The sequence below is a fragment of the Larus michahellis genome, chromosome 4 (genome assembly GCF_964199755.1).
Source record: "Larus michahellis chromosome 4, bLarMic1.1, whole genome shotgun sequence".
Classification (NCBI taxonomy): Eukaryota; Metazoa; Chordata; class Aves; order Charadriiformes; family Laridae; genus Larus; species Larus michahellis.
This window is the reverse complement of record NC_133899.1, coordinates 65400145-65424285: the sequence shown is the minus strand read 5'-3', so window position 1 is coordinate 65424285 and position 24141 is coordinate 65400145. Positions and strand designations below refer to the sequence as shown.

At 44.3% G+C, this 24141-nt stretch overlaps 1 protein-coding gene across 11 annotated transcripts in view; it reads right to left on the bottom strand.

Moving 5' to 3' along the window:
* YLPM1 (YLP motif containing 1) overlaps nucleotides 1-20878 on the bottom strand; it is a 40542-nt gene extending 19664 nt beyond the window's left edge. For 10 of the 11 annotated variants that reach the window (XR_012586759.1, XR_012586760.1, XR_012586761.1 and 7 more), the window contains exons 1-6: nucleotides 19781-20878; nucleotides 13601-13843; nucleotides 12469-12663; nucleotides 10466-11208; nucleotides 3214-5634; nucleotides 399-504 (exon numbers count right to left, since the gene is read on the bottom strand). Coding sequence is in view for 7 of the 11 variants with exons in the window: in XM_074585271.1 (XP_074441372.1) it covers nucleotides 399-504; nucleotides 3214-5634; nucleotides 10466-11208; nucleotides 12469-12663; nucleotides 13601-13843; nucleotides 19781-20806 (4734 nt within the window). In the remaining 4 variants the exon portion in view is untranslated. The remainder of the gene's footprint in view (nucleotides 1-398; nucleotides 505-3213; nucleotides 5635-10465; nucleotides 11209-12468; nucleotides 12664-13600; nucleotides 13844-19780) is intronic. The other variant, XM_074585273.1, reaches the window with a different exon arrangement.
* Nucleotides 20879-24141: the final 3263 nt, after the last annotated feature.

Sequence of the window (24141 nt, the reverse complement as noted above, 5' to 3'; positions counted from 1 at the left end):
AAAAAGCAGAGCAAGATCAGAATTAAAGACAGTATCAGTACCTAGTTAGGCAGCGAACAAGAGGGTCTTCTCATGGGACTTACGGCCCTGTTTTGGAAGAGCTCACTGTTTCTTGCACATTATCCCACAGCAGTCTAGGTTGTTGAACCTCATGCACTACTGTCTCCAATGGGTCACGCTCAGAAGACGCAGTGGACTGAATGCATAAGAAAGGCTTTGGAAAATCTAAAGAAACTATGAAGTTGCTTTGCCTCAACAGAAGATTGATGAGGTTATAACGGCTGCTGGGGAAGGATTCCACAGACAAGTTTGACCATCAGAGTGCAGAACTGATCTGACATACATGTTAATAGAAATTGCTATCAGCATGTTATTAAGTTAACACAAGATGAATTTACCTGAAAGGCACCCGGCCTTGTGCTTGTGTTCTGTGATCTAGGAGAGTCCTGTGTGGAAATGTCAGGTTTAAACTCTTTCAGCTTCTGTAGCTGTTCTTTTTGCTCTCTGCACATGAATCACAAAAGAGTGTTATAAGTCTGTAGTTTAAATGAAAAATTAAAGAAATCAATGCTCGAAGTGAAAACCATGTATTACACTAGCATTAGGGGCCAAGTCCAAAGAAAAAAAGGACACAGCAGGCTTTACATATTCACTTAACCACAGAGGTATTAACTATATTAGCTGCCTCCTTTTCTGATCACAAATTTCCTCGGCAACAGGCAGTTATGCTTTTGTGCTTGGTCAGACCCACTCCCACTTTGACAGTAAAGAGCAAAGCTAGATTTTAGCTTCTGACAAGACCTTCTGCAAACCAGAAGCCCAGTGGAGATGCGTGTCTAAGTGCTCTCAGTGACTTGCTCTGGTTTTCAGACTAACAGGATTGAGGCCAACAAAAATAAAGCAGTGATGTTAGCTTTTGTTTCCTCGTTTTATGTATCAAAATGCTATCTAGTCTATGGAGCAGAGACCAGGAGCAGTAGTGAATACTACAACCCCTATATTACTAAGATTTATCTCTTCAATACGATTTCCTTTCAGTTTGTGTTTGCATCTTTTAATCTAGTTTTTGTATTGCTAATAACTCTTTGCTCATATTAATAGCATGTATCATAGTGGCCACAAAACAACTAAGGATGGGATCCCTCTGTACTAGTCACAACAGAGCCCATCCTGACCAGCAACCCATCTGTTCAGTGTCCAGTGCAAGGGGAACTTGGCTCACAGAAAGGGATCCAAAGTGCTGCATTAGTACAAAGAGTAAACTGAGCAATTGCTAGTACTTAAAGGTCTTCTTTACACCTCGCTTAGGAAAAATACACCAGATGACAAATACAGAACAGCATTCAGCTCGGAGTATGCTGTTCTACACACAATAAAAGTAAAGCCAGATGAAGGCTTTACCTTCGGAGATGAAAGCAGATATGCACCACACTACTGGTATAACTCTTGGCTCAAAAAATATATCATACGCAATCTCCTTAAAGTTGTTCCTACCGTTCAGACTGGAGTCACCTGCTTATAAGAACCTGAGGAGAAGTACAAGCGTAACTGTTTTTTAAGATTATCCTCATATTAAGTTAAAATTCAGTATCAGTAGAGTCATGTTTATATTTCCCCTTTTTACCGGGTTAAAAAGAGGTATATGTGTATACTTTCTTACATAAAATGTTTTAGTTTGTGTTTAAATATTTCAGCCGTAAAAAATTATTGACTGTGGCAGTGATTCCCAAACTGTGGTCCTTAGATTAAGTCCACTGGCTTGCAGCTAGTCACATTAAATAGAAAAACACACGCCCAGCAACCTGAGGCAATGGTAAAGTCAGGAAGCTGAAAATGATCTATTGCTCTGAACTTTTGGCAAATATCGCTTTATAACACAGGTTTCACAATTACTAACACCTGTTGAATTAATCTAATTGCAGTGAAAGATTAAATTATTCAGAATACGAGTTATCCCTTCCTTTTTTAATATTATTTTTCTTGCATTTTGGCACGCAACTAAGGCCTTCCATATGGGACAGATGCTTAGCAATCTTATGAATCTGAAAACAAAACAGCTTCAAGAAAAGTGCAAAACATCTCTATATCTTTCAACATGGGTTGTTTAATGTAAATGTAATAATGATAACCAAACATACATTTTAATCATCCACTATTTTAACATAATATCTTGTTTATGAAATTAAACGCCTATCTTTACTAGGCACCAATCCTTACGTGTCTCTTAGTAATTCATGAATAGGACAAACCACATGAACCTCTGCCTCTAAGATGCTTCCTCCTTTCTCTACAATCTCCTCTGAAAGATCTCATTCACCAAAAATAGTCAAAGAAACTCATCTTTCCTTTGTTTGTTTTTTTTTGTTTTTTTTTTTTTTTTTTTTTCCCCCCAAATACATTTAATGCACCTAAACCCATGCACCAAATCACAAAGACAGCATTTGGATAGATGGTATGTACTCCATTCTAGTATTACTAAGTTTACTGAGCCCTAGGATGTTTCTGATGTTTAAGAGGATACTCAATCACTTATCTTGAAATAAACACCTATTAAAGCCTTAGGGAGTCTAGTAGCTGCTTTCTAAAACGTGGTCTTGGTGAGCTCTTGCATTCATATCCTCCTGATTGTTACCACTGCTGTACTGCTCATCCTCAGAACCAGGACCAGCAAAACTTGACAAAATTATTCACTGATGATGCTGGATTTCAAATGAGGGAGCATTGTAAAAAGAAAAAAGAAAAAACCCATGTATGCTTTAATTAAAAAGTAAGCAGTACCCAAAAATTAAATAGGTCCCATTGTGTGAATTAAGAACCACATTAACGTAGATCTTGACAGGTAAGTATTAAAAAGCAATTACCAACAAGCTCATCTGACACTAATAAAAAGATTGAAAAGCAATCATCAACAAGCTCATTTGAGGATAACAAGAAGATTGGCCAGGTGAAGTGGCCAGATCTTTTCCTGGAAAGTAACAAACAGGGAATGCCATATTCATGGGGAAAGGGACAACCACCTATTTAAGAAAAGACCATCCACAAAAGCTGTGATGGAAGTACTCCAAATGACTTGTTCCACATGAGCTCCTATTATCATGCTGTGGTGAAAAGAAATGAAGCCATTAGTGCATAAAACAATGAACAAATTAGGAAAGGAGCACCATTTCCACAGAATGGGATTCCTATCCAAAGTGACAGAACCAGACAACTCACCGAAGCATTTTGAGCTCCTGGGCAGCCTTCAGAATTATCTCATGCTGTCTTTGGCTAAGGACCATCACTCCTCCCAACGACTGGTCAGAGTCCAGGTTTGAATCTGCTCCCAGCATATCAGAGGAATGTGAAGGTGGAGGAAGGGATGAATCTGAATGATCATCCAAAGACCGCAGTCTGTCTCCATCATCTGGATACCACCTATCCGACAACCGTTCCCTCTCCCAATCATTCCTTTCAGGAAGGTAGTCTTGCTTCTCTCGCCATGTGTCATATCTCTCTGGATACTCTCGAATCCTTAGCTCCCCCCTGTCTCGGAGGTCTCTGTCATAATGATCTCTATTCCTATCCTCCCTCCACCTATCTTCACGGTATCTGTCCAGAGGTGGAAGAGGTGGTAATGGTGGTAGAGGAGGGATATCGAGGTCACGATTCCCCACTTCTCTGTCATCCATAGGTCTCATGTCCCAGTCTCTGTCCCATTCTCTGTCTAAATCTTGATCATAAATGTCTGAGGATCTTCCAGTCCTATCTAGATCTCTCTCTAGTTCTCTCTCCCTGGGCCTCTTCCAGTCATCCCACCATGAATCTCGTCTGTCATGATCAGATGATAAAGGAGGTAGTGGTGGCAGGGGAGATAACGGAGGCAATGAATGGTGGGACTGTAACCTGTCATCTCTGTCATATGCATCTACAGAATCATCTTGATAATCAGAGTTGTGATCTCTCCAGTATCGTTCTCTTTCCCAGTCATCCAATCTCTCGTGCTCCAAAGAAGGGTCATCTTGACTATCTAAAGGAAATTCCTCCTGCATTCTATCATCTTCATGACCCCAAGAACCCCTCAGCGTCTCATCTCGATGGTATGGAGGCAATTTGTCAGGGTCATCTCCTAGGTGCATGGGTTTATCTATATTGCCTGTTTCAGATCTTCCTGCTTCCCTCTCCCGGCTACCTGCCCTCCTGATGGGACCCCTCTCACGGCTACCTGCCCGTCTGACCGGACCCCTCTCCCGGCTCCCTGCCCGCCTGACAGGGACCCTCTCCCGGCTCCCTGCCCGCCTGACAGGGACCCTCTCCCGGCTACCCGCCCGCCGCATGGGTTCCCTCTCCCGGCTACCTGCCCGCCGCATGGGCTCCCTCTCCCGGCTACCTGCACGCCTGACCGGGCCTCTCTCCCGGCTACCTGCCTGGCCCCTGTCCCAGCCACCTGTTCGCCCAGCTAGCTCTCTGTCTCGGCTAGAGAATACCCTCTCGTGGCTATCTGACCGTCCACCCAGTCCCCTCTCTCGGCTGCCAGACCGCCCATCTGGCATCCTCTCCCTGCTGCCTGACCGCCTATCTGGCATCCTCTCCCTGCTGCCTGCTCTCCTGAACATTCCCCTGCCACGGATGGATGCCTGCCTAGCCTGCCCTCTGCCTCTGTAAACATATCCTCTGCCACGGCCTTCGTCCATCCTGCCCACTCCCCGGCCATGGCCATCATCCATCCTGCCCATTCCCCAACCGCCGTCCATCCTTCCCATCCCCCGGCCACCATCCATCCTTCCCATCCCTCGGCCACCATCCATCCTTCCCATCCCCCTGCCACGGCCCATTCCCCAGCCACGGCCATCCCCCTGCCCTCTGCCACGGCCATCATCCAGTCTGCCCTGGCCCCGTCCTCTGCTTACTGGTCCCTTGCCTCTATCTTCATGCATAAATGGCCCTTTCCCTCTGCTTTCTGGTCCAGGTAGGCCCTGGGTGCTATCTGAAGCAATCAACTGGTCGTCTGGTGAATCCAAATCCTGATTTCCTGTTACAGCGGTTACTGCACCACCTGTTCTTGCAATATCTGACTGCAAAGCTACAGAGTTACTAGAAAGGGATGTTGATTTCTGGTTCTGAATAGGTGGAGTAGGTGCTTTGGACTCTTCTGCTTGCTGGTTAGGATCATGTGAACTCCATGTCCACTTTTTAGGAGGGTCTGAAGTAGTTTCTTTGACGTCAGGTTTGGATGGTTCCTGTTGAGTGTTTGTCAGGTCCTCATTTGGCTCAATGGGACCGGCACCCTGTGCATCGGGAGTAGACTGTGTTCTGCTTACAGTCTGCTGACTGCCAGCCATGTCTGTAAAAGGTTCTTTGTTTTCTGACTGAGAATCTGTCTGTGACTGCTGCTGCTGCTGCCCCAAATGAGGCCTGGGCCCCCTCCACCGTGGACCACCAGGTCGGGAACCATGTCCATGTGATGCATTTGTCGAAGTATAAAATTGTGCTGCTGGTCCTCGTGGGATAGTCCCCCATCTACTTGAAGACTGTCCATCTGTATTCTGTCGGTCAAAACGCGACCTGTATCCTTCTGAGCGCTGGGAGTCAAAACGAGGCCCTCTCTGTCTTGAGCCTTCAAATTTGTCATATCCTCTTCCTCGAGGTCCATCAAATCTATAAATGACATAATGGCAATTTTATTCAAATGAAAATGCCAAATTAAAATCCTCTAAAAGAGTTTCATCCCCCAAAAGTCACTTCTAACTGATGAATCCTAGTGTGGCTTAGGATCAATCCCTACGGAACCAGAGCAGAAGAGACATATTCTTCAACTCAATATTGTCCGCTGAAGACCAGTTTAAGCCACTTGCAGATTATGCAACTCTAAAAGAAAATATGGCTTAAATATCTCAGGACCGAAACCTGACTGATAAAGAAAACGGCAAACTCATTTGAAAAAAAGCTTTCAACTTTTGTTTAACAGTTTTGTTGCAGTCAGCTACTCCTGTTGAACTTTTGTTTTCATAGTATGCAACAAGTCTACTTAACTAGGGTGATGAATGCCATCTAGAAAAATCTTTAAATGTGGATCCTTTCAGAAAGTGCAACAAACTGTGATATCATCCAGTTCCATGCAATATGTCTAAACCAAATACATTTTAATTGCATCGCTTAAGTTGCTTTTGAGAGCATCTACAACTGCTATTGCTTGATTATGAAGAAACAGGTCAGGCAAACTAATGAAGAACAATTCACGCATATTAATATTAACAAGGCTGATCTAGTAAAAAAAAATCTAATCTTTATTATGTAAATCGGTATTTAAGCATATGCTTAGACTAGAACAAATCAAATTAATTTTACAGAAAATACAGAACTCATGTCTGAAGTCAAGTTGCTTGGATGTTTGGGATTCACAGTTGGTCTCACTGAATGGGGTCAGGAAGGCCAAAGCACGGCTGGAGCCTTAACTTGGCAAAGGATGCAAATAATAATAATAATAATAATAATGAAAAAAACAAAGGTCAAAGAAAGCGTACCCTCCTTGATGAACACAACTGACAAACTGGTAACAACGAACAAGAAGGCGGCTGAGGTACTCAACAACTTTTTTGCCTCAGTCTTTACTTGCAACGGCTCTTCTCGCACCTCTTGAGTGGATGGACCACAAGACAGGGACTGGGAGAGCAATGTCCCCCCCTGCTGTAAGACAAGATCAGGTTCATCACCACTTGAGGAACCTGAACATACTGGGGGACCTGACGGGCGTCCAACCTATGGGAACTGATAAGATGTATCCCAGAGTCCTGAGGGAACTGGGTGATGTAGTTGCCAAGCCACTCTCTATGATATTTGAAAAGTCATGGCAGGCAGGTGAAGTCCCTGCTGACTGGGAAACAGGAAACATTGCACCCATTTTTAAAAAGGGTAGAAAGGAGGACCCTGGGAACTACCGACCCGTCAGCTTCAACTCTGTGCCTGGGAAGATCATGGAACAGACCCTCCTAGAAGCTGTGCTAAGGCACATAGAGGATAAGGAGGTGATTCAGGACAGCCAGCATGGCTTCACCAAGGGTAAGTCCTGCCTGACCAACCTAGTGGCCCTCTATGATGGAGTGACTACATCAGTAGACCAGGGAAGAGCTACAAATGTCATCTACCTGGACTTATGTAAGGCCTCTGACACGGTCCCCCACAACAGCCTTTGCTCTAAATCAGAGACATGGATTTGATGGGTGGATTGTTCAGTGAATAAGAAATTGGTTGGATGGTCACAACCAGAGGGTAGAAGTCAAGAGCTCAATGTCCAGATGGAGACTGGTAACAAGCGGTGTCCTTCAGGGTCCATACTGGGAACAGAACTGTTTAACATCTTCATTAGTGACATAGGCAGTGGGATTGAGCGCACCTTCAGCAAGTTTGCAGGTGACACCAAGCTGAGTGGTGCTGTTGACATGCTTGAGAGATGGGACGCCACCCAGAGGGCCCTGGGTAGGCTCAAGAAGTGTGCCTGTGTGAACCTCATGAGGTTCAACAAGGCCAAGTGCAAGGTCCTGCACCTGGGCTGGGGCAACCTCTGGTATCAATACAGGCTGGGGGATGAAGGGATTGAGAGCAGCACTGCCAAGAAAGACTTGGGGGTACTGAGGGATGAAAAGCTGGACGTGAGTTGACAATGTGCGCTCACAGCCCAGAAAGCCAACTGTATCCTGGGCTGCATCAAAAGAAGAGTGGCCAGCAGACAGAGGGAGATGATTCTGCCCCTCTACTCTGCTCTGGTGAGACCCCACCTGGAGTACTGCGTCCAGCTCTGGAGTCCTCAGCACAGGAAAGACATGGTCCAGAGGACAGCCACTAAAATGATCAGAGGGACGGAACACCTCTCCTATGAGAAGAGGCTTGAGAGAGTTGGGATTGTTCAGCCTGAAGAAGAGAAGGCTGCAGGGAGACCTTAATGCAGTCTTTCAATACTTAAAGGGGGCTTATAAGAAAGATGGTGGCAGTCTTTTTAGTAAGTCCTGTTGCAATAAGACAAGTGGTAATAGTTTTAAACTAAGAGAGGGTAGACTTACACTAGATGTAAGGAAGAAATTTTTTATAATGAGGCTGGTGAAACACTGGCACCGGTTGCCCAGAGAAGTGGTAGATGCCCCATCCCTGGAAACATTCAAGGTCAGGTTGGACTGGGCTCTGAACAACCTAATCTAGTTGAAGATGTCTCTGCTCATTGCAGGGGGGTTGGACTAGATGACCTTTAAAGATCCCTTCCAACCCAAACTATTCTATGATTCTATAGATATTCATTCATTACTGCTTTGTTACCAACAGTGGTTGACTTGTTGCAGAATTTACTATTTCAGTAAACAATTTACCAAACAAGACCACTTATACAACCTCAAAGAATTTTAATCATTCTGATAACACAGTAAACCGCCTTTTTGTGGGGTAGGGGCAGGTCAAGATGAACAGGAAGAGAAAAAAGAAGACATTACCAAGCACAGTGGCAAGTTAATTTAGATTTGAAGGATCAACTTTTACATGGAAGGTGTAACTAGAAGATTGCATACTGTAAGACACACTTCATCTCCAAAATTCTGAAGATTAGTTTAAGCCCATTCTTTAGAGTTTCTTGAGAAAAGTCAATTGCTGAAAAGAGGTGAAGGGTGTATGTGTCTTTTTATATATCTTGTCATTACCTGGGACTTTTTAGCTGGGATGGCAGCAGGTAACACACAACATATTTTAATTTATCCCAAGTTCAGTTTAAATTTATTAGCACTCTCTTTTCTACTAACTATATTGAGAAGAAACAGCAAACAGGTTTTTGGAAAAGCTTCGATAAAACCCTAGAATGGTCACGCAATCACAATATAGAAATGCAGAAAGGTTTACAGTGTTAATTAAGTACCATAAGCATGCTCAAAACCAGAGCTCCTGCATGTGCATTCTAGAAATTTGTGATTATCCATAGCTTGTCATCGCACATCACTGAGCATTAAACCAACGCATATAAGACATGCACTAGCAAATCATGAAAATATTCTGCTCATAACTGTACGCCCAACAAGGCCCCAGGACCAGAAACAACCCTTTTTAAAAAAACATCAGGAGGTAGAAAATTATTCAATGTTATAAAAGATTCATTTAAATTGCTAGCAATTCATGAATTATTATTCATGAATGATCACTTTGGAAGCAAAGAGAAGGGAAATAAACATGAAGATACGATTATAATGTCTAGCAGAGTACATAAGGATAGAAACAATTTAACAGAACAACACTGTTCTTTGATTCAGTAAGCATCACATCAACCAGTATCGAACTAATGACCAGACAGAACAGATGTTGTTTTTGCAACCTGATATCATGTCAAGTATGAAAGAAAAACATTCCAAAAACAAGATCTTGGATTAAATGATATACCATGTATAAAACTACATAAAAGATACAGAACACTGGCTGTTAGAGTAGCTTTACATTAACGCAGCAGGCCATCCACCTGATAAAATGAAGATTTAAATTTGAACAAAGCTGTATCTTACCAAAAGATAAAGACGGCAACCATCAAAACTAAGACCATTATGATATAATGCAAAAGAAAAAGCGGCAAAGAATCTTAATGCTGGGATCATAAGGCTCAAATCTTAATTTCTTTCCTTCTCTCTCTTGTTTATAATTGTTTGTATGCTACGTAATGCTACATGTGCAGAAAACCACTGATTTGTACTTAAGACAAGTACTACCTCTCTTATCAAGCAGCCATTTTGAAAAGTGCACTGAATGACATATAGCTGCAGAACTCCCTCACACTAGAAATTAAACAGCTTTGAATTTTCACTTTTCTGCAATAAATCTTGCATTACAAAGAGTACTGTTTCTTGTTTCTAAAAAATAAATAGCATCTAAATTGCCAGTAATTAGCTATGTTAGTATATTTAACTGAATATATACCTGAATACTTTCCTGAATCACTTTCAGAATGCTTACATAAAAGTGCTACCATATATAGCAACTCCTTAAAAACAATCTTTCAACATTTTTGCTTTAGATTTTGCTAAACTGTGTTACAAGTATGCCAGACAAAATTCTGGGAATTTAGATCACTTTTCATATAGGATCACTCTTTCAAGTGTGAGTTACCATTGTCAAAGTAAGGATAGCAAAGACATATAAAATATTTACAACAGCTTTCCTATTTTCACAGAAGGGATATTATGTCGCTGGTAATGAAAAGGGTGCAGTGTGCCCAAGCATTTTACTAGAAAAAAGAAAAGAAGCATTCTACTCTAAATAATGCTCAGGTGAAAGGCATCTATCTGTCCTCACTTTAATAACATAAATACAGACATTGGTGTATATACATTAACAACAAAGCCTCCAGCAACCAAGCAAACTTCACACAAACTCAGGAAGATTTGAGAATAAGATATATGTTTCATTTCTTAATATATCACTGAAAGTCTCGTAACCTGGAACATGTATAAATCAACAAAAACATCCTTACCTAGGGCCTCTGGGACCTTCAAAACGTGCTGATCTGGGAGGATCTGGAAGCAATCCACCCGACCTCACTGGTTTATCCTGCGTGGTAGGTGCATGTGTTGAAGACACTGCGGAAGTGGCTTTCAGGTCTCCACATCCTTGCTCAGATGAAATGGAGACAGTTTGTTTATTAAGATGAACTTGAGACTTTCCGTGGTCTGATGAGCCAAAGGATGAACTTCCTTGAGAATGATAAGGTGAATAGACAGTTGAACTAGCCATTTTTGATGCATAGGTACCAGGGGTGGGAAGCAGAGCTGGCCTTGGCGTCTCAGTAGACTGACTGCTTTGAGAACTGGATCCTGAAGGGGCAGAGGAATTAGATAACTGAGAAACCGAAGAGAGAGGCGGGGGGACCAGTGGAGGTGTAGTTGAAGGTAAAGCTGGAGGCATAATAGGAATGCCACCTTGAGCAGATTGAGAATATGGAACAAACGGAGGTGGCAGCGAAACATTTGCAGGATACTGATTCTTCAGATTTTGGAGTGAGCTCACTTTCTCCTGCAGATGGGACTGAGTGACCTTCATCTGTTCATCCCATGCTTTCCACTGTTTCTCATACTCTTGAAGCTGGTCTTTGTGAGGGTAGGTTTGAAGCTGATGCTGCCACTGTTGGTTCATTGATCGCTCCCAGTCTTTATGAAGCTGCTGGAACTGTTTTTGCTGTGTCTCATAATGTCGCAGCTGCATGTCCACTGACATTGTCTGCAACAAGAAGACAAGAATAGCTTCAATATACCATCTTAGTTGTTTTCAGAGCCACATATTTCAGTATCGCTTGTAATAGCAGAATTTCAGACTTGGGCAGAAGCTTGAGGAGGAACTACACTGAAACAAAAGCAAACACCAAGTATTTGGTGACGTCTAAAGTAATTGTGACAATTTACACGCTTTATGACTAGAGGACATTTATGTATAAAAGGCTTTTTTTTTTTTTTTTAAATAGGACAGTTGAAGAAAGCTATAATCAAAGGGCTCCAAGCTGTACTGTTACCGGATGCTAACAATGACTAAAGCCCAAATCAGTCTTCAAGTTTTCAATATATACAGTACATGACTATTTCCCAAGGTTTCAGTTTCTGCTATTAACCCACTCAGAGTTGCTTCAGCTGTCAGCAATTATTTTTCTCTAAGCCTTTGCCAGATCTTCTTATTTGCACAATGAAGCTTCTTTCAAGGAGATACTGTCTTTCATTATGTGTAGATGCAGGTCCCAATATCCATGGCTTGATCTCGTCTGACATTTTGAGTGTTCACACTTAAGAGATTTCTTTTAAACAAGTAGACAGCCCAAGCTACAAAGAAATGCTTAATGTACAAACTCCACCAACACAGAAAAAGCTGACTCAACTCTCTAATACAGTAATCAACTTCTACTTAAAAGCTTAAAGGTTGCAACACTGATACAATTACCTGAAATTGTTATTAAGACCTTTTCTTTTACTTCACTGATTATTTGAGTCAAAAATAGTGTAAGATGGTGATTTTCTTAATTACTTTAAGTGCGTATTTTTGGCTTCTATGTTTACTTCATCATTGTACATATTTATTTTTGTACTACACAAAGTTGTAAAAAAGAGCAGCTACCAAATCACTCCATGCAATCATCTGTTTACCTGACCTTTCTTCTGAACTGTTTCTTCAGCAGGAAAACATTCAAAGCTGAGTAAATTCAATATTGTGTTCAGCTTTGCTCCTATATCACCCAGGTATGTCTGAAAAAATCTTATGACAAAGTCTTGTATTTCTCATCCTACTGAAGCTTCATCACCATCTGTCAATTCTTTTTTCATTCTGAAGTTGAGTGACAGTAGGAAAAGGCGATATAGGTTTCTACCCAAGCAGAAAAAGTAGGTAGATAAATGAGCCAATCATGACAAATTATTCAACTACTTGTTTTTCAGCAGACCATGAGTGCTAAGTCACTCAGGGAGTGTATCAAACACCATCTCCTTAGTGTTTCACCTGTAAGTGTGGAGGCTGTTGCATGATCTGCTGATACTGCTGTACTATCTGCTGCAGCTGGGCATGCTTCTGCATTATTCTCTGATATTGAAATCCAACCCGGTGATGGGGATGCTGCTGCCATTGAGCTGCTGCTGCTTGCAATTGCTGCAATCTCAAATCTTCCTCAGGGTCATCAGGAGGTTCAATATTGAGCTAGACAAAAAGGCAAATACTAGAAATAAAGGAAAGCTCCTTCTATCAGAAGAAAAACACACTTGGTCACTAGGCAGTTTTTAGGAACTTTCTCAGTGTTTGTTATTTTATCACTCTATATTTCAACGTTCTGGCCACCCACAGCTTCTGGAAGGCTGATTTTTATTTCATTATTCTTAATGTGAATAGTCTGATCTAAAGGTTAGGCTGATGGCAATTAGGGTATTCGTACATACAGAAACTACCTACTGGAAAGAGATTAATGCAGGTCTGTTACCTGTTGCTCACAGCAAATATAATGAGGCAACAGTGCTTTTTTATGATGAGGTAAAGTAACTCTGAGAGCATTATTTTTGCCACTTGGTAGGAACCCACGCACTGTACGTTAAAGTGGAGCACATGCTGCAGGGTAATCTACTATGCTACAGTAGTCTGTTCAAACATCAATCATGACCTCTGTCCGTTATGCAGTAACTGTTATTAAGCACACTGACAAAAATATTCTGTGCAAAGTTCTTGGCTTTCAGACAAACCCTGACACGCAGAACGAAGGGGAGCCAGAACTGACAAACTGCAAGAGAGGAATTAAGAAATAGTGTCTTAAAGACAGCATTCCTCATCTACCAAGTACTTGATTTTGCACTCAGGTATCACAAAGTGTTTCTCATAGACAAAGACGACAACGCTGGGGAAAGTGCAAGTGAGTCAAGCTTGGACCCACTTGGTGCATGTGTTGGTTGACTATACCAGTCGATATACAAGGAGTGTATTTTATTTTTTTTTTAATTGGTGCAGGCTTAGAAAATGTTCTTTTAAGATTGCTTAACATATTTAGTTATTGTTATGCAGTATACATGAGAATTTGATGGCATTATTTTCCTGTTTCTTTGTTCCATCTAGCACAACAAATGGAGTGGCATCACTTTACAAAGCCTACCTGAGTTTCAGTGGACGTAAGAGAAGACTCATCTTCTTTGGAAGGTGGAGGCAGGGATTCATTAAGCGGAGCAGCTTCAGACTGCTGAGTTGAAGCACTCATTTTCCCTTCTTCAGACTTTGCTCTCTGCTCAGATGCATCCTTCACTACTGGACCTTTCATTTGCTGCTGTCCCTGAGCATGGGCTTTTGCCCTTTGCTGCAGGCTAAGCAGGTGCTGCTGGTACCAGTATTGCTGCTGTTCCTACAATAGACAGAAATTTTCTAAGACAGTTTTCACAGGAAAACCCATGAAAATTAATTCATGGTAGTCACTAGAATCATACTCTACAAAAGTGGTTTAATCTGTTTTGAGGGAGGCTGCCCAGAGAGGTTGTGGAGTTTCACAGAATCACAGAATGGTAGGGGTTGGAAGGGACCTCTGGAGATCACCTAGTCCAACCCCTCTGCCAGAGCAGGGTCACCCAGAGCAGGTTGCACAGGAACGTGTCCAGGTGGGTTTTGAATGTCTCCAGAGTTGGAGACTCCACCACCTCTCTGGGCAGCCCGTTCCAGTGCTCTGCCACCCTCAAAGTAAAGGAGTTCCTCCTCATGTTTAGGTGGAACTTCCTATACTCAAGTTTGTGCCCATTACCTCTTGTCCTGTTGCCGGGCACCACTGAAAAGAGCCTGGCCCCATCCTCCTGACACCCACCCTTTAAGTATTTATGAGCATTGATAAGATCCCCCCTCAGCCGTCTTTTTTCCAGACTGAAGAGACCCAAATCCCTCAGCCTTTCTTCATAAGAGAGGTGTTCTAATCCCCTAATCATCTTTGTAGCCCTTTGCTGTACCCTCTCCAGCAGTTCCCTGTCCTTCTTGAACTGGGGGGCCCAAAACTAGACACAGTACTCCAGATGCGGCCTCACCAAGGCAGAGTAGAGGGGGAGGATGATCTCCCTCGACCTGCTGGCCACACTCTTCTTGATGCAGCCCAGGATGCCATTGGCCTTCTTGGCCACAAGAGCACATTGTTGGCTCATGGTCATCCTTCTCTGGAGATATTCAAAACCCACCTGGATGGGTGCCTGTCCAACCTGCTCTAGGGGAACCTGCTTTGACAGCAGGGTTGGAATAGCTGATCTCCAAAGGTCCCTTCCAACCCCCTACCATTCTGTGAAAACTCACTTCATCATAAACAGTATTGCAATGGATGTCAGAAGACTGAATCAAAACTCAGAAACCACTATGTGAGGCACAGTACCCACAGCAGAATTTATTTCCTACCTCAAAGAGCTTACAAAAGGGAACAATAACCAAAAGCAGAAAGATGGACAATAATAAGCCAAATTACTACAGACACGTGATAAGTACCACACTTAGTATTTTTAGTGCTTTTTATTCCTAACAACTGTGGGTACTTATTATGAGACTAATTCAGCTAAAATGAAGGGGAAATGGAGGACAAATATGAGTAAAGGAGTAGTAAAGCCAAAAAGGAAATGTACAGAAAAGATTAAGAGGACAAACAGAGAACACAGACATCAAGTAGACCAAAAACGACAGCTGAGAAATTGTGGGAGACATTTGAATAAAGGCTGTGGAAAGGAAAAAGAACAATCAGAAGCAGCATATAGTGAGTGTTATTTATCATCTGAATTTTCATTAATTCTGATTCCTTCTACAGCTGAAGTAGTAAATAGATATGGTTGCATCCAAAAAAGTACCTATTTAAGAAGTGATCAAGTTTTAAAGAGGAGATTTAGATTAGATATTAGGAAGAAATTCTTTACTGTGAGGGTCGTGAGACGCTGGACCAGGTTGCCCAGAGAACTTGTGGATGCCCCATCCCTGGAGGTGTTCAAGGCCAGGCTCGACGGCGCTTTAAGCAGCCTGGTCTAGTGGGAGGTGTCCCTGCCCATTGCAGGGGGGTTGGAACTAGATGATCTCTAAGGTCGGTTCCAACCTAAACCATTCTATGATTCTATGATTTAAGTTTTAAATATTTCAGGCTAGAATTAGAGTACTGCAGACAGATGACAGTAGCTTCAAAGCACTGTAAGCTGCCACAAACATAAATAACAAAAGACTAAAGATAAGTATCTCAACACTGAAGCAGTGGTGTGTCTTAAAGAGACCTGAATAGGAACCGACAGTTCTGTATCTCTTCCATTGCCAGAAATATCAGGCATCAAATCAAACTAGAACTAACAAGACACAGATTTAAAATACATGGGAGGCAGCTCTTCACCTGACATGGCCTTGGGCTACCAAAGTCCCTGCCAGAGACCACTGCAAGGGCTAAAATTCTGTGGATTCAAGACACAGCTCCATAAGCTTACAGAAGAAAAATCTACAGATTTTAAAAATAAAGGCACCATTTGCAGCTAAGGCAGCTCCTATATCTTAGGAAAGCATCGCTATACACTTGATTTTTAAGTTATTCTCTTAGCATCTGCCTTTAGTCACTGTCAAAGACAGAATGATAAAAATACTGTACTTTTGGTCTGACCTAGTGCAACCATTCTTGTGCTCTCATGTAAACTCCACCACCGCTGAAAATCTGTGACTGCTCTACATCTTTCATATTCTCTGTTCTTCCATCCAAGTATGCACAGTTAAGAAAAAAACACTGATATAAAGCCCACTCAGAAATGGAAAAGAATCAAAAAGATGCAGGTATTTTAAAATATAAGTGTGAGAACAACAAAGTGGTAAGTCCTGTCTGATGAGATTTCTCAAAACTGAACCATTCTGCCTACCTTAAAACAGGTTTAAAAGAAGTGCAAGTTTCCTCCAAAAGCCTACACTCAAATCCGGAATGATGTTTTCTATTGGTAGCAATCTAGCAGACACAATTAAACACGGAGCTGGATTTTTTAAAAAAGTACTGTAAAACTGTAACTTGGACATGAGGTAAATAAAAGGAGTGGCTATGCTTCTTGGCCTTTATGTTGATCCTGCAATAATTCTTGCCAAGAATCTTTTTAACAAGAATATGACTCAGAAGAGTTCTCATGGCTTTGGGTAGAAAATGCGCATTCACGCTCCAGTATGGACTCACTCAGAAACCTTCAACAATACGCTGTACGTAATAAATGCAATTTTCAACACCAGGGAGAAGCATACATCCCCCGCTATACAAAAGCTGATTCAATTATCCCTTTCAAAAGGCATTATAAGGTGATTTACCATGATGGTGCTGGATACTATGCCTGGTGAGCACCTGTTCTACTGCCACAAAATTCTTGTCTCCATGGACCCATTTTGTTTCCTCCTCATTCTACCAACCGGACAAAGGGATAAAACTCAGAATATGACCAGTGGTTCACACAAAGACCTACAATAATATCCTGTCACCTTTGTTTTGCAGCAGATGAAGTCGGTGACACACGTATTGCTGGTTCTATCTGGAAAGAACGAGAAAAGTGGACAGGTAGATTTCTACAGCTTGGTCTGAACAAAACAGAAGTGCTAGTGTAGAAAATTCCTGATGGTGAAACGTTCAGTTATTTGAGGGCTTATCTCCTCATGATGACTGTCATTCTTCAAGTCCAGTTACAATCCTTAAGCCCAAGAAACACACCAGCATCAACATACGCTTTTTTCCATCTTTGGCTGACCAAGAGACTGTGCCTGTTGCATTGTAGAGGGAACACTGAAACCAGCACTATCAGCTCCTGACCACAGGACATTCCACCAAAAACATTAATGCAGAGACCATGCTGCATGGAAAGACTATTTCAAAATGAATTTAGGTGACCCTAGGCCATAGCATAGTGCCTATTTTGTGCAACACTCAGTCCTTTTCTGGTAAAGACAGCAAAAGAACGGTTTAGCACCCTTCATAAAACAAAGGAGGGACTTTTAAAGAGCGCAGCAGTCTGCTGAAAGGTGACATGGTAAAGCTAAGGTAGCTTTAACAGATGTAGATAAACACACATTTATGGGTACGGATGCACCCACACATATTTGTTTATTACTGTAAATAAGTAGCAGTATACAGTACCCAAAAATCAGGTGGACCATTAATGAAATATCACAGGTATTTTAACAGGACTTGACAAAAGATGCATCTGATTGTAGAGAAACACAAGAATCCAGCAATTTACTCCAACTGTACGCTCCTGTGAGAAACTACATTAAACTCAAAATATTGTCAAGGCAAAGAACAGTATCTTATCTTTAGACAGGGAAGGGAAATAATAAAACACTAACTCGTGGCAAATTGCTAATATTTTCTACATTAAGAGAAAAGCACTGATCTATTTGGCTGCAGCCACCGTTACTGTAGGAAACAGAAATAATTGTTTTCAATTCCCAGTTTAAACAAAGGCTTAATAGGATCTTACAAATGACAAATTACAGTATTTCTCTACTCAGCTTTTAAGATCATTAGCAAGAAAACCTCACTATGCTTTGCTTTTCCTATTCCTATTGTGTAAGGACTTGTTGCTCCAAATCCTGTCTAATTTTGCAGTCTAAGATAGCCAAAATCACATCAATCTGCTACAACAAATTTATGACCAGCAAACTACAATATTCCTTTTGAATTAACACTGAATTGTGTATGAGAGTAAACAAACGACTCAAGATAGAAGTTGTTTGTGTAAACACTCATAAACCAGACAAGCTGTATTCTGCTTCTTCTATGTGTACACCCTAACAATGCTTGTGACTTCTGGAAAGGACAGAATGCTTGAGGAACAATTAAATAAAATTAGTGACATTCCAGGCTACATAAAAGGTGAGGAATTACAGTTTACTGTTTGATCTTGACATTGATAATTTAAGAAGTCAGCAAGCAGCCTCGATAGTGAATCAACGTCACTTTCTACATCTGATTTTTCAGGGTTTTGGTTTTTGTCAACAGAAAATTCAGTAAGTCCCATTGCCATCACTGCAAAAGATCAACTAGTACTGTCCAAAACCTCTGCAGAATTAAATTCATGCTGAAAGCACCACTTTGCTAGGCAGTGGTTAGTCAGTTAGACAGTGATAACTTAAAAATAATACATTCCCAAATGTATTCAGGTATGGGTATGAAATTTCAATGGATGCAATTTAAAAGGTGTCCCAAATATTAACTGATTTAAAATGTCAGTGACTTCAATATTATGCAACAGGATTTTTGCAAACTTAGCTTCAAATCACAATCCTAAGATCAATTTGCCAACTTAAATAAATTTTTAAAGCACGCACTTCAGCTTTGTTCTTGCAGCTGGATCCCTACGAGCCGACGCCAAAACCATGCAAAAGCCTCAGTGAACCTGACCTGTATACATAGCCAAGGACCTCAACACACGTGCCTCTTTGTGCGCGCTTAACCTTAAGCAACTGGACAGTCCCTAACTCACTGCATGTGAACGGTCACATTAAGTTCACGGGAAATGCTCACATTTAGGAATTGAAGCATGTGAACATTTTGCAAGCATTTTGGCCCTAGTGTACACATTAAAGCACACCGCATTAATAATAAAAATATTTTTCACCTCAAGAGCATTTCAGAACACTCCCCTCTAATGCCCCATACAGTTTTATACTAGAACTCCAAGCCAGTGTAGCACAAAATGTATAAGCCCAAGGGCAACTATGTGCTACGACAGAAACTCTTTTGCAGTTGTAACTATGTGTGGTAACATTAAAATAGTCACAATGCTGTGCCGATCAGATAGACAAGTGAACCACGACCTCAAGAGAAAAAACTAAACGAAGAAATCACTGAAGACAGGAGGCACTGATCCTGCAACAGGCAATAAGCAAACAGATCGCTGTATCTCACAGCAGGCCGGGGGAACTCAACACAGGTTCAGTGCAGGTTGCCCACATGCTGTACGTTGTAAAACAATTATCCCGAGACCAATAAACCCGCCAACAAAATCAAATTCAGCCAGGAGTTAGGCTTTTCCCTAAAGAACTCATTTGCTCCTGAAAAATGACAATTTGTTACATCTTTACAACCACCGCTGGATAAAGAAGCATTTACAGAGCCTTGCCTGGCCCGTGCCATTCCCGGATTTCCAAGAGCTGTGTCCAAATCCTTTAAGTACTATGCAAATACGGTGTGTTTTATTAACTGCCCTTACTGGGAGACCTTTGCAGCACCTGGTACCTGCTGGTGGTTAATCCCCACCGCTGCCCTGGCCAGACCCTGCAGCCAGCTGGGGCTGCAGGGGTGAGTGTGGAGGTGGCATTGCCTTACCTGGGGAGTCATGGTGGAGGGGTCTGGCTGCTCGGTGCCACCAGCCTCCTTGGCAGCACCCTGCGTGGCGTCCGGCGGGGCAGCGGCAGGCAGGGGCAAGGACGGCTGGGGTGGGGGGAAATGGGCCTGCGATGGCTTGGCCGGGGGAGGGATGGAGGGGGCCGGCTGGGAAGGGGAGGCCTGGGAGGGGAGCAGGTAGGGCTGGGGGTGCGCCATGTAGCCCTGGGTAGGGGGCGGCAGGTAGGGCTGGGAGGCAGTGGCCGGTGGGGGCTCCAGGTAGTTGGGCGGGGGCTCGGAAAAGGAAGGGGGCGGCTGGGAGGCCTGGGCCCGGGACAGGTAGGGCTGGAGCGGTGGGGACTGGGCCGGGGGCGGCTGGGCCGGGGGCAGGTAGGGCTCGGCCTGGGGGGGCGGCAAGTAGGCCTGTGCGGGGGGCAGGTAGGCCTGGGCGGCGGGCTGCGGGGACTGCGGCGGCGAGGACAGCTCCATGTCCATGGGCACCGGCGAGGAGGGCACCGGCTCGCCCCACTCGCCGTGCTCCTGGCCATCTCGCTCCCGGGAGGCGGCGGGCGGCTTGCGGGTCGTCGTCGGCGGGTCGCGGTGGGCGAACTGCTTCTGGTAGCTGCGTACCGGCGGCGGCACAGGCGGCGGCGGCTGCTGCCAGTCGGTGAAGGAGCCGGGCAGCGGCGGCGGCGGCAGCCCCGGAGGGGGCGGCCCCGGCGGCGGCGGCGGCCCCAGCAGCACGGACTGAAGCTGCTTCTGGTGCATCTGCTGGAGCTGCTGCAGCTGTGCCAAGTGCTGCTCCTGCAGGCTCAGGAACCCCGAGGTACCGGCGGTCGGCGGCGGCGGGGCGGCGGTGGCGGCCGGGGGGGGCGCGGGGCCCGGCGGCGGGTAGCTGGGCAGCGGCATCGGCGGGACGGCAGGAGGCGGCACGCTGGGGGGAGGGATGGGCAGCGGCGGGGGCGGGATGGAGGTGGGCGGCGGCGGGTAGTGCCCCGCCGCCCCGTACAAGCCCCAGGCCGGGTACATGGCGGGGCCGCGGCGGCAGGAGCGGAGCGGAGCGCGGCGCTTCCACAGGCCGCGGCGGCGGCGGCGCTTGCGGCCCACAGCGCCTGCGCGGGGGGGAGGTGCACCGCCCTCCCGGGCAGTAGAGCGCCAGCGGGGAGCTAGAGCGTCGAGGGGCACCCCCCGCTCGCGGGTCCGGCGCCGGCAGCGCGCCCCCTAGCGGGAGGCTGTCGTCACTGCGGGGGGGAGGACGGTAACCCAGCGGAGGGGAGCATAGAGAGGGGCGGAGGCCACTACAGAGCGCCGCCTCCCGCCCTCCACGAACCGGGAGGCGCAGGGCAGAAGGGAGCCAGAGCCGACCCCGGCGGAGGCTCCATTTCGTGTGGGGGGCGACGACGAAGCGGGTGTCACTATGTCCTGTCGCGGGTGCGCAAGCGCCCCTGTGGGGCTGGCACGGCCGCGGGCGGCCTCCCGCAGGCCGCGGTGCGAGCGGGACGGGGGCGACGGTGACCTCGGTTACCCTGAGGCGGCGGCGGCCATGTTTCGGTGACTGCTCGCTTCGATGGCAGCGGCTGCGGCCCACGGCAGGTGTCGCCGCGCCGCTTCAGCCCCACGGGGTTACGGTCAACCCGGTGTCAGTGACCCGAAGTGCGGTGGCAGAGCTAATTAATTGTGGTTGGCGATGGAAGGGTGAAATGAGTGCGGCTGTAAATCCAGCTGAGCCAGGCCTCGGGAAGGGTGCACCCCGGGCAAGGGGCCCTTTAGCCTCATGAATGGGGGTGTGGACCCTCTGCGCAGGGACAGGGCCGTGCTGGGTGACCCATCCCTGAGAAATGACGTGAACAATTCTGCTTGGTTTTCAGTGAATATGCTGGTGATAAACCTGAGAAGCAAAATGAGAATGGAGCAGCAGATGTGTGAAATTGCCTCATCCACTGCAGAAGCAACTGCACTGAGGAGCAGGGAAAGAATTTTTCCTTGCGTTTCTCTCTTCCCACACTGAAGTATGAGTTGAACATACAAATATATTTTGTAGCCAGTAAGCAAAGATTTATGCAAAGGTCTGAACTCCCCTTATAGAGAAAAGACACGAGGGCTTGAGAATGTGAATTCTACCAGCTGGGCAGTGAAGCCTAGTGGCTACAGTTTAGGTCAGCAGTGCACCAGTGTTGTGGTGTCTCTTTGCTTGTCCTCCTTCCCAAACGCAGAAAACCCAAGCAATTTTTCTCATGTTCAATCCCTAGTTCGTGGCTGGTGAATCAAGGATCCCTGGCCAGTGGAGAAAGGCAGGTGTTAAAGTCCAAAGACTTCAGTCAGGAGAACAATCAGGAAAACCAGATTACTAGGCAAAGAAAAAAGTTTTGTCCTCTCTGCTGGAAAAGATGACTTTGTGTTCATTTGTTGTTAAGTTCCAAGGAATCCACAGAGGTGATGCACCATGAATCTACAAGAAAAGCTTCAAGTAGAGTCAGAGCTCAAGTTATGAGATGCAAATCTTTAAGAAAACTACCATCTTAATTATTCTAATACACATAGAATTGTCTTTTCTATTCTTTAGTATCTTTTCATCTAGAGATGATTATTGATCCTTTTCTGTCTAGGGTGGTGGTCCTCCAAGCTTCCTCTTGCAGTGAATATGACTTCACCTACTTTTGGCCTCCACATCATACACATATTTAACATTTATATCCCCAAGCTGTTAGGGCCAGTTTGCTCACTAAGCTTTTGAAAGTCTGTCCTTTCATAACAGGGAATTCCTGTTGCAAACATCCTTCGATTTATCCTCCTGATCAATTCACTCAAAGTGAGTTCTTGTGATCAGTCTACTCAAGGTTATTTCCTGCAGGCAGGTCTCTCCCAATATTCTTGCTGTTTATTGTGGTTACTCAATATTGTGAAGAAACCTGCTACTTCCCTTATGAAGAAACACATGTACTCAACAATTTTTAGTACCAATTGTTTTCCAGCCTACATCGAGGAGGCCAAAATCTAATTTCCAAATAACTTGACAGATGCTTTTGTCGATGCCCAAATCTGGTTCGGTCAGCAGTGGAGTTGATTCCCGCCAGCCAAGATACATTGGCTTTACCCAACATTACCTTGTCCTAAAGCAACCCTGTTAAGTTCACATTGTGCCCTCTTATTCTTTTACAGTCCATAACATTAATGCATGTCATCATGCTGGTTTTAGTTAATTTTTCTAACAGCTTATGCTCTTCCTGCTTCTAAATGCTATTCTAACACATTTCAGTTAACCCTCAATTAACCAGTGTCATATCTTGGATCAGCAGCTTAAGTTTCTTCACTTCCATCTGGTGGAACTGCTGCAGCAATCTTGGGCCTTCTGGCAGCCCCCAGAAAGGTGTAGAAATTATTTTCTCCCATTCTTCGCATAACTTCAAACCTTCCTTTTGTGGCTTTTCTGATTGTTTTCTCTGTCTGTGAAGCTATGGAAACTGGCTACAGCAAGAGACAGGATGTTAAGGGGGAGGCTGGATTCCCTAGAGTTACTGAGAAATATTGCAGGCATCTGTTTGATATCTAACTCATGTGCAGGTTTAAACCAACTGCCAGAGTTGGGTCAGGAAAAAATTTCTCTTCTGATTTGGACTGGCAGAGTTCTGCATTTGTAGGAACACCAAAGCATTCTCGCTTACCAAATTCTTTCCTGTTATACAGATAATGATCTTTCCTCCTTTGACGTACTGTAAGTTGGATCTGAGGTTGGGATGCCATGGTGTGCATGGAGTAAATACTTCCCTGTGAACTAAGCGTCTGGTACACAGGTTCCCTGGGACTGCAGGGGAAGCACTTGGTAACTCAGGGGGTCCTTTCCTGTCCTTCGTTTCTATTCTGACCAGGCTCTTTGAGTTAATACCCAAGTTTTTCTGTCTTGCCAATTACACTCAATTTACGAACATTTCCTGATGGGTTCACTCACTGCCAATACCTCCTCCCTGCTACTTGTCCTTCAACCCTCTTAATGCTTCTTCAGGAATTGCCTTATACCTATTCCAGGTTCCTCCTCCTGTTACTAAAACAAGCAAGGCAGATTACAAGGAACATTAATTTAAGGAGTAAAAGACTTCATTAAATGGGCACGTTTGCTTTGAGTCCTACCCACAGTTTATGCTACATACATATATTTTTGTTAAGTCCCTCCAGTAGGCATTCTGCTGGCAGGCAGACATTCCCCAAATGCATCATGTTGCTGTGCCTTTGACCTCTTCTTTAGCACCACAAAGACTGATATCAAGTATTACCATAAGACTCCATTTCTTTCTTCTCCATTTTCCTTCAATTTAGGTTAATTCAAGTGAAGTTATTTGCACAGAAACAATTCTAGTTAACTCTGTCTT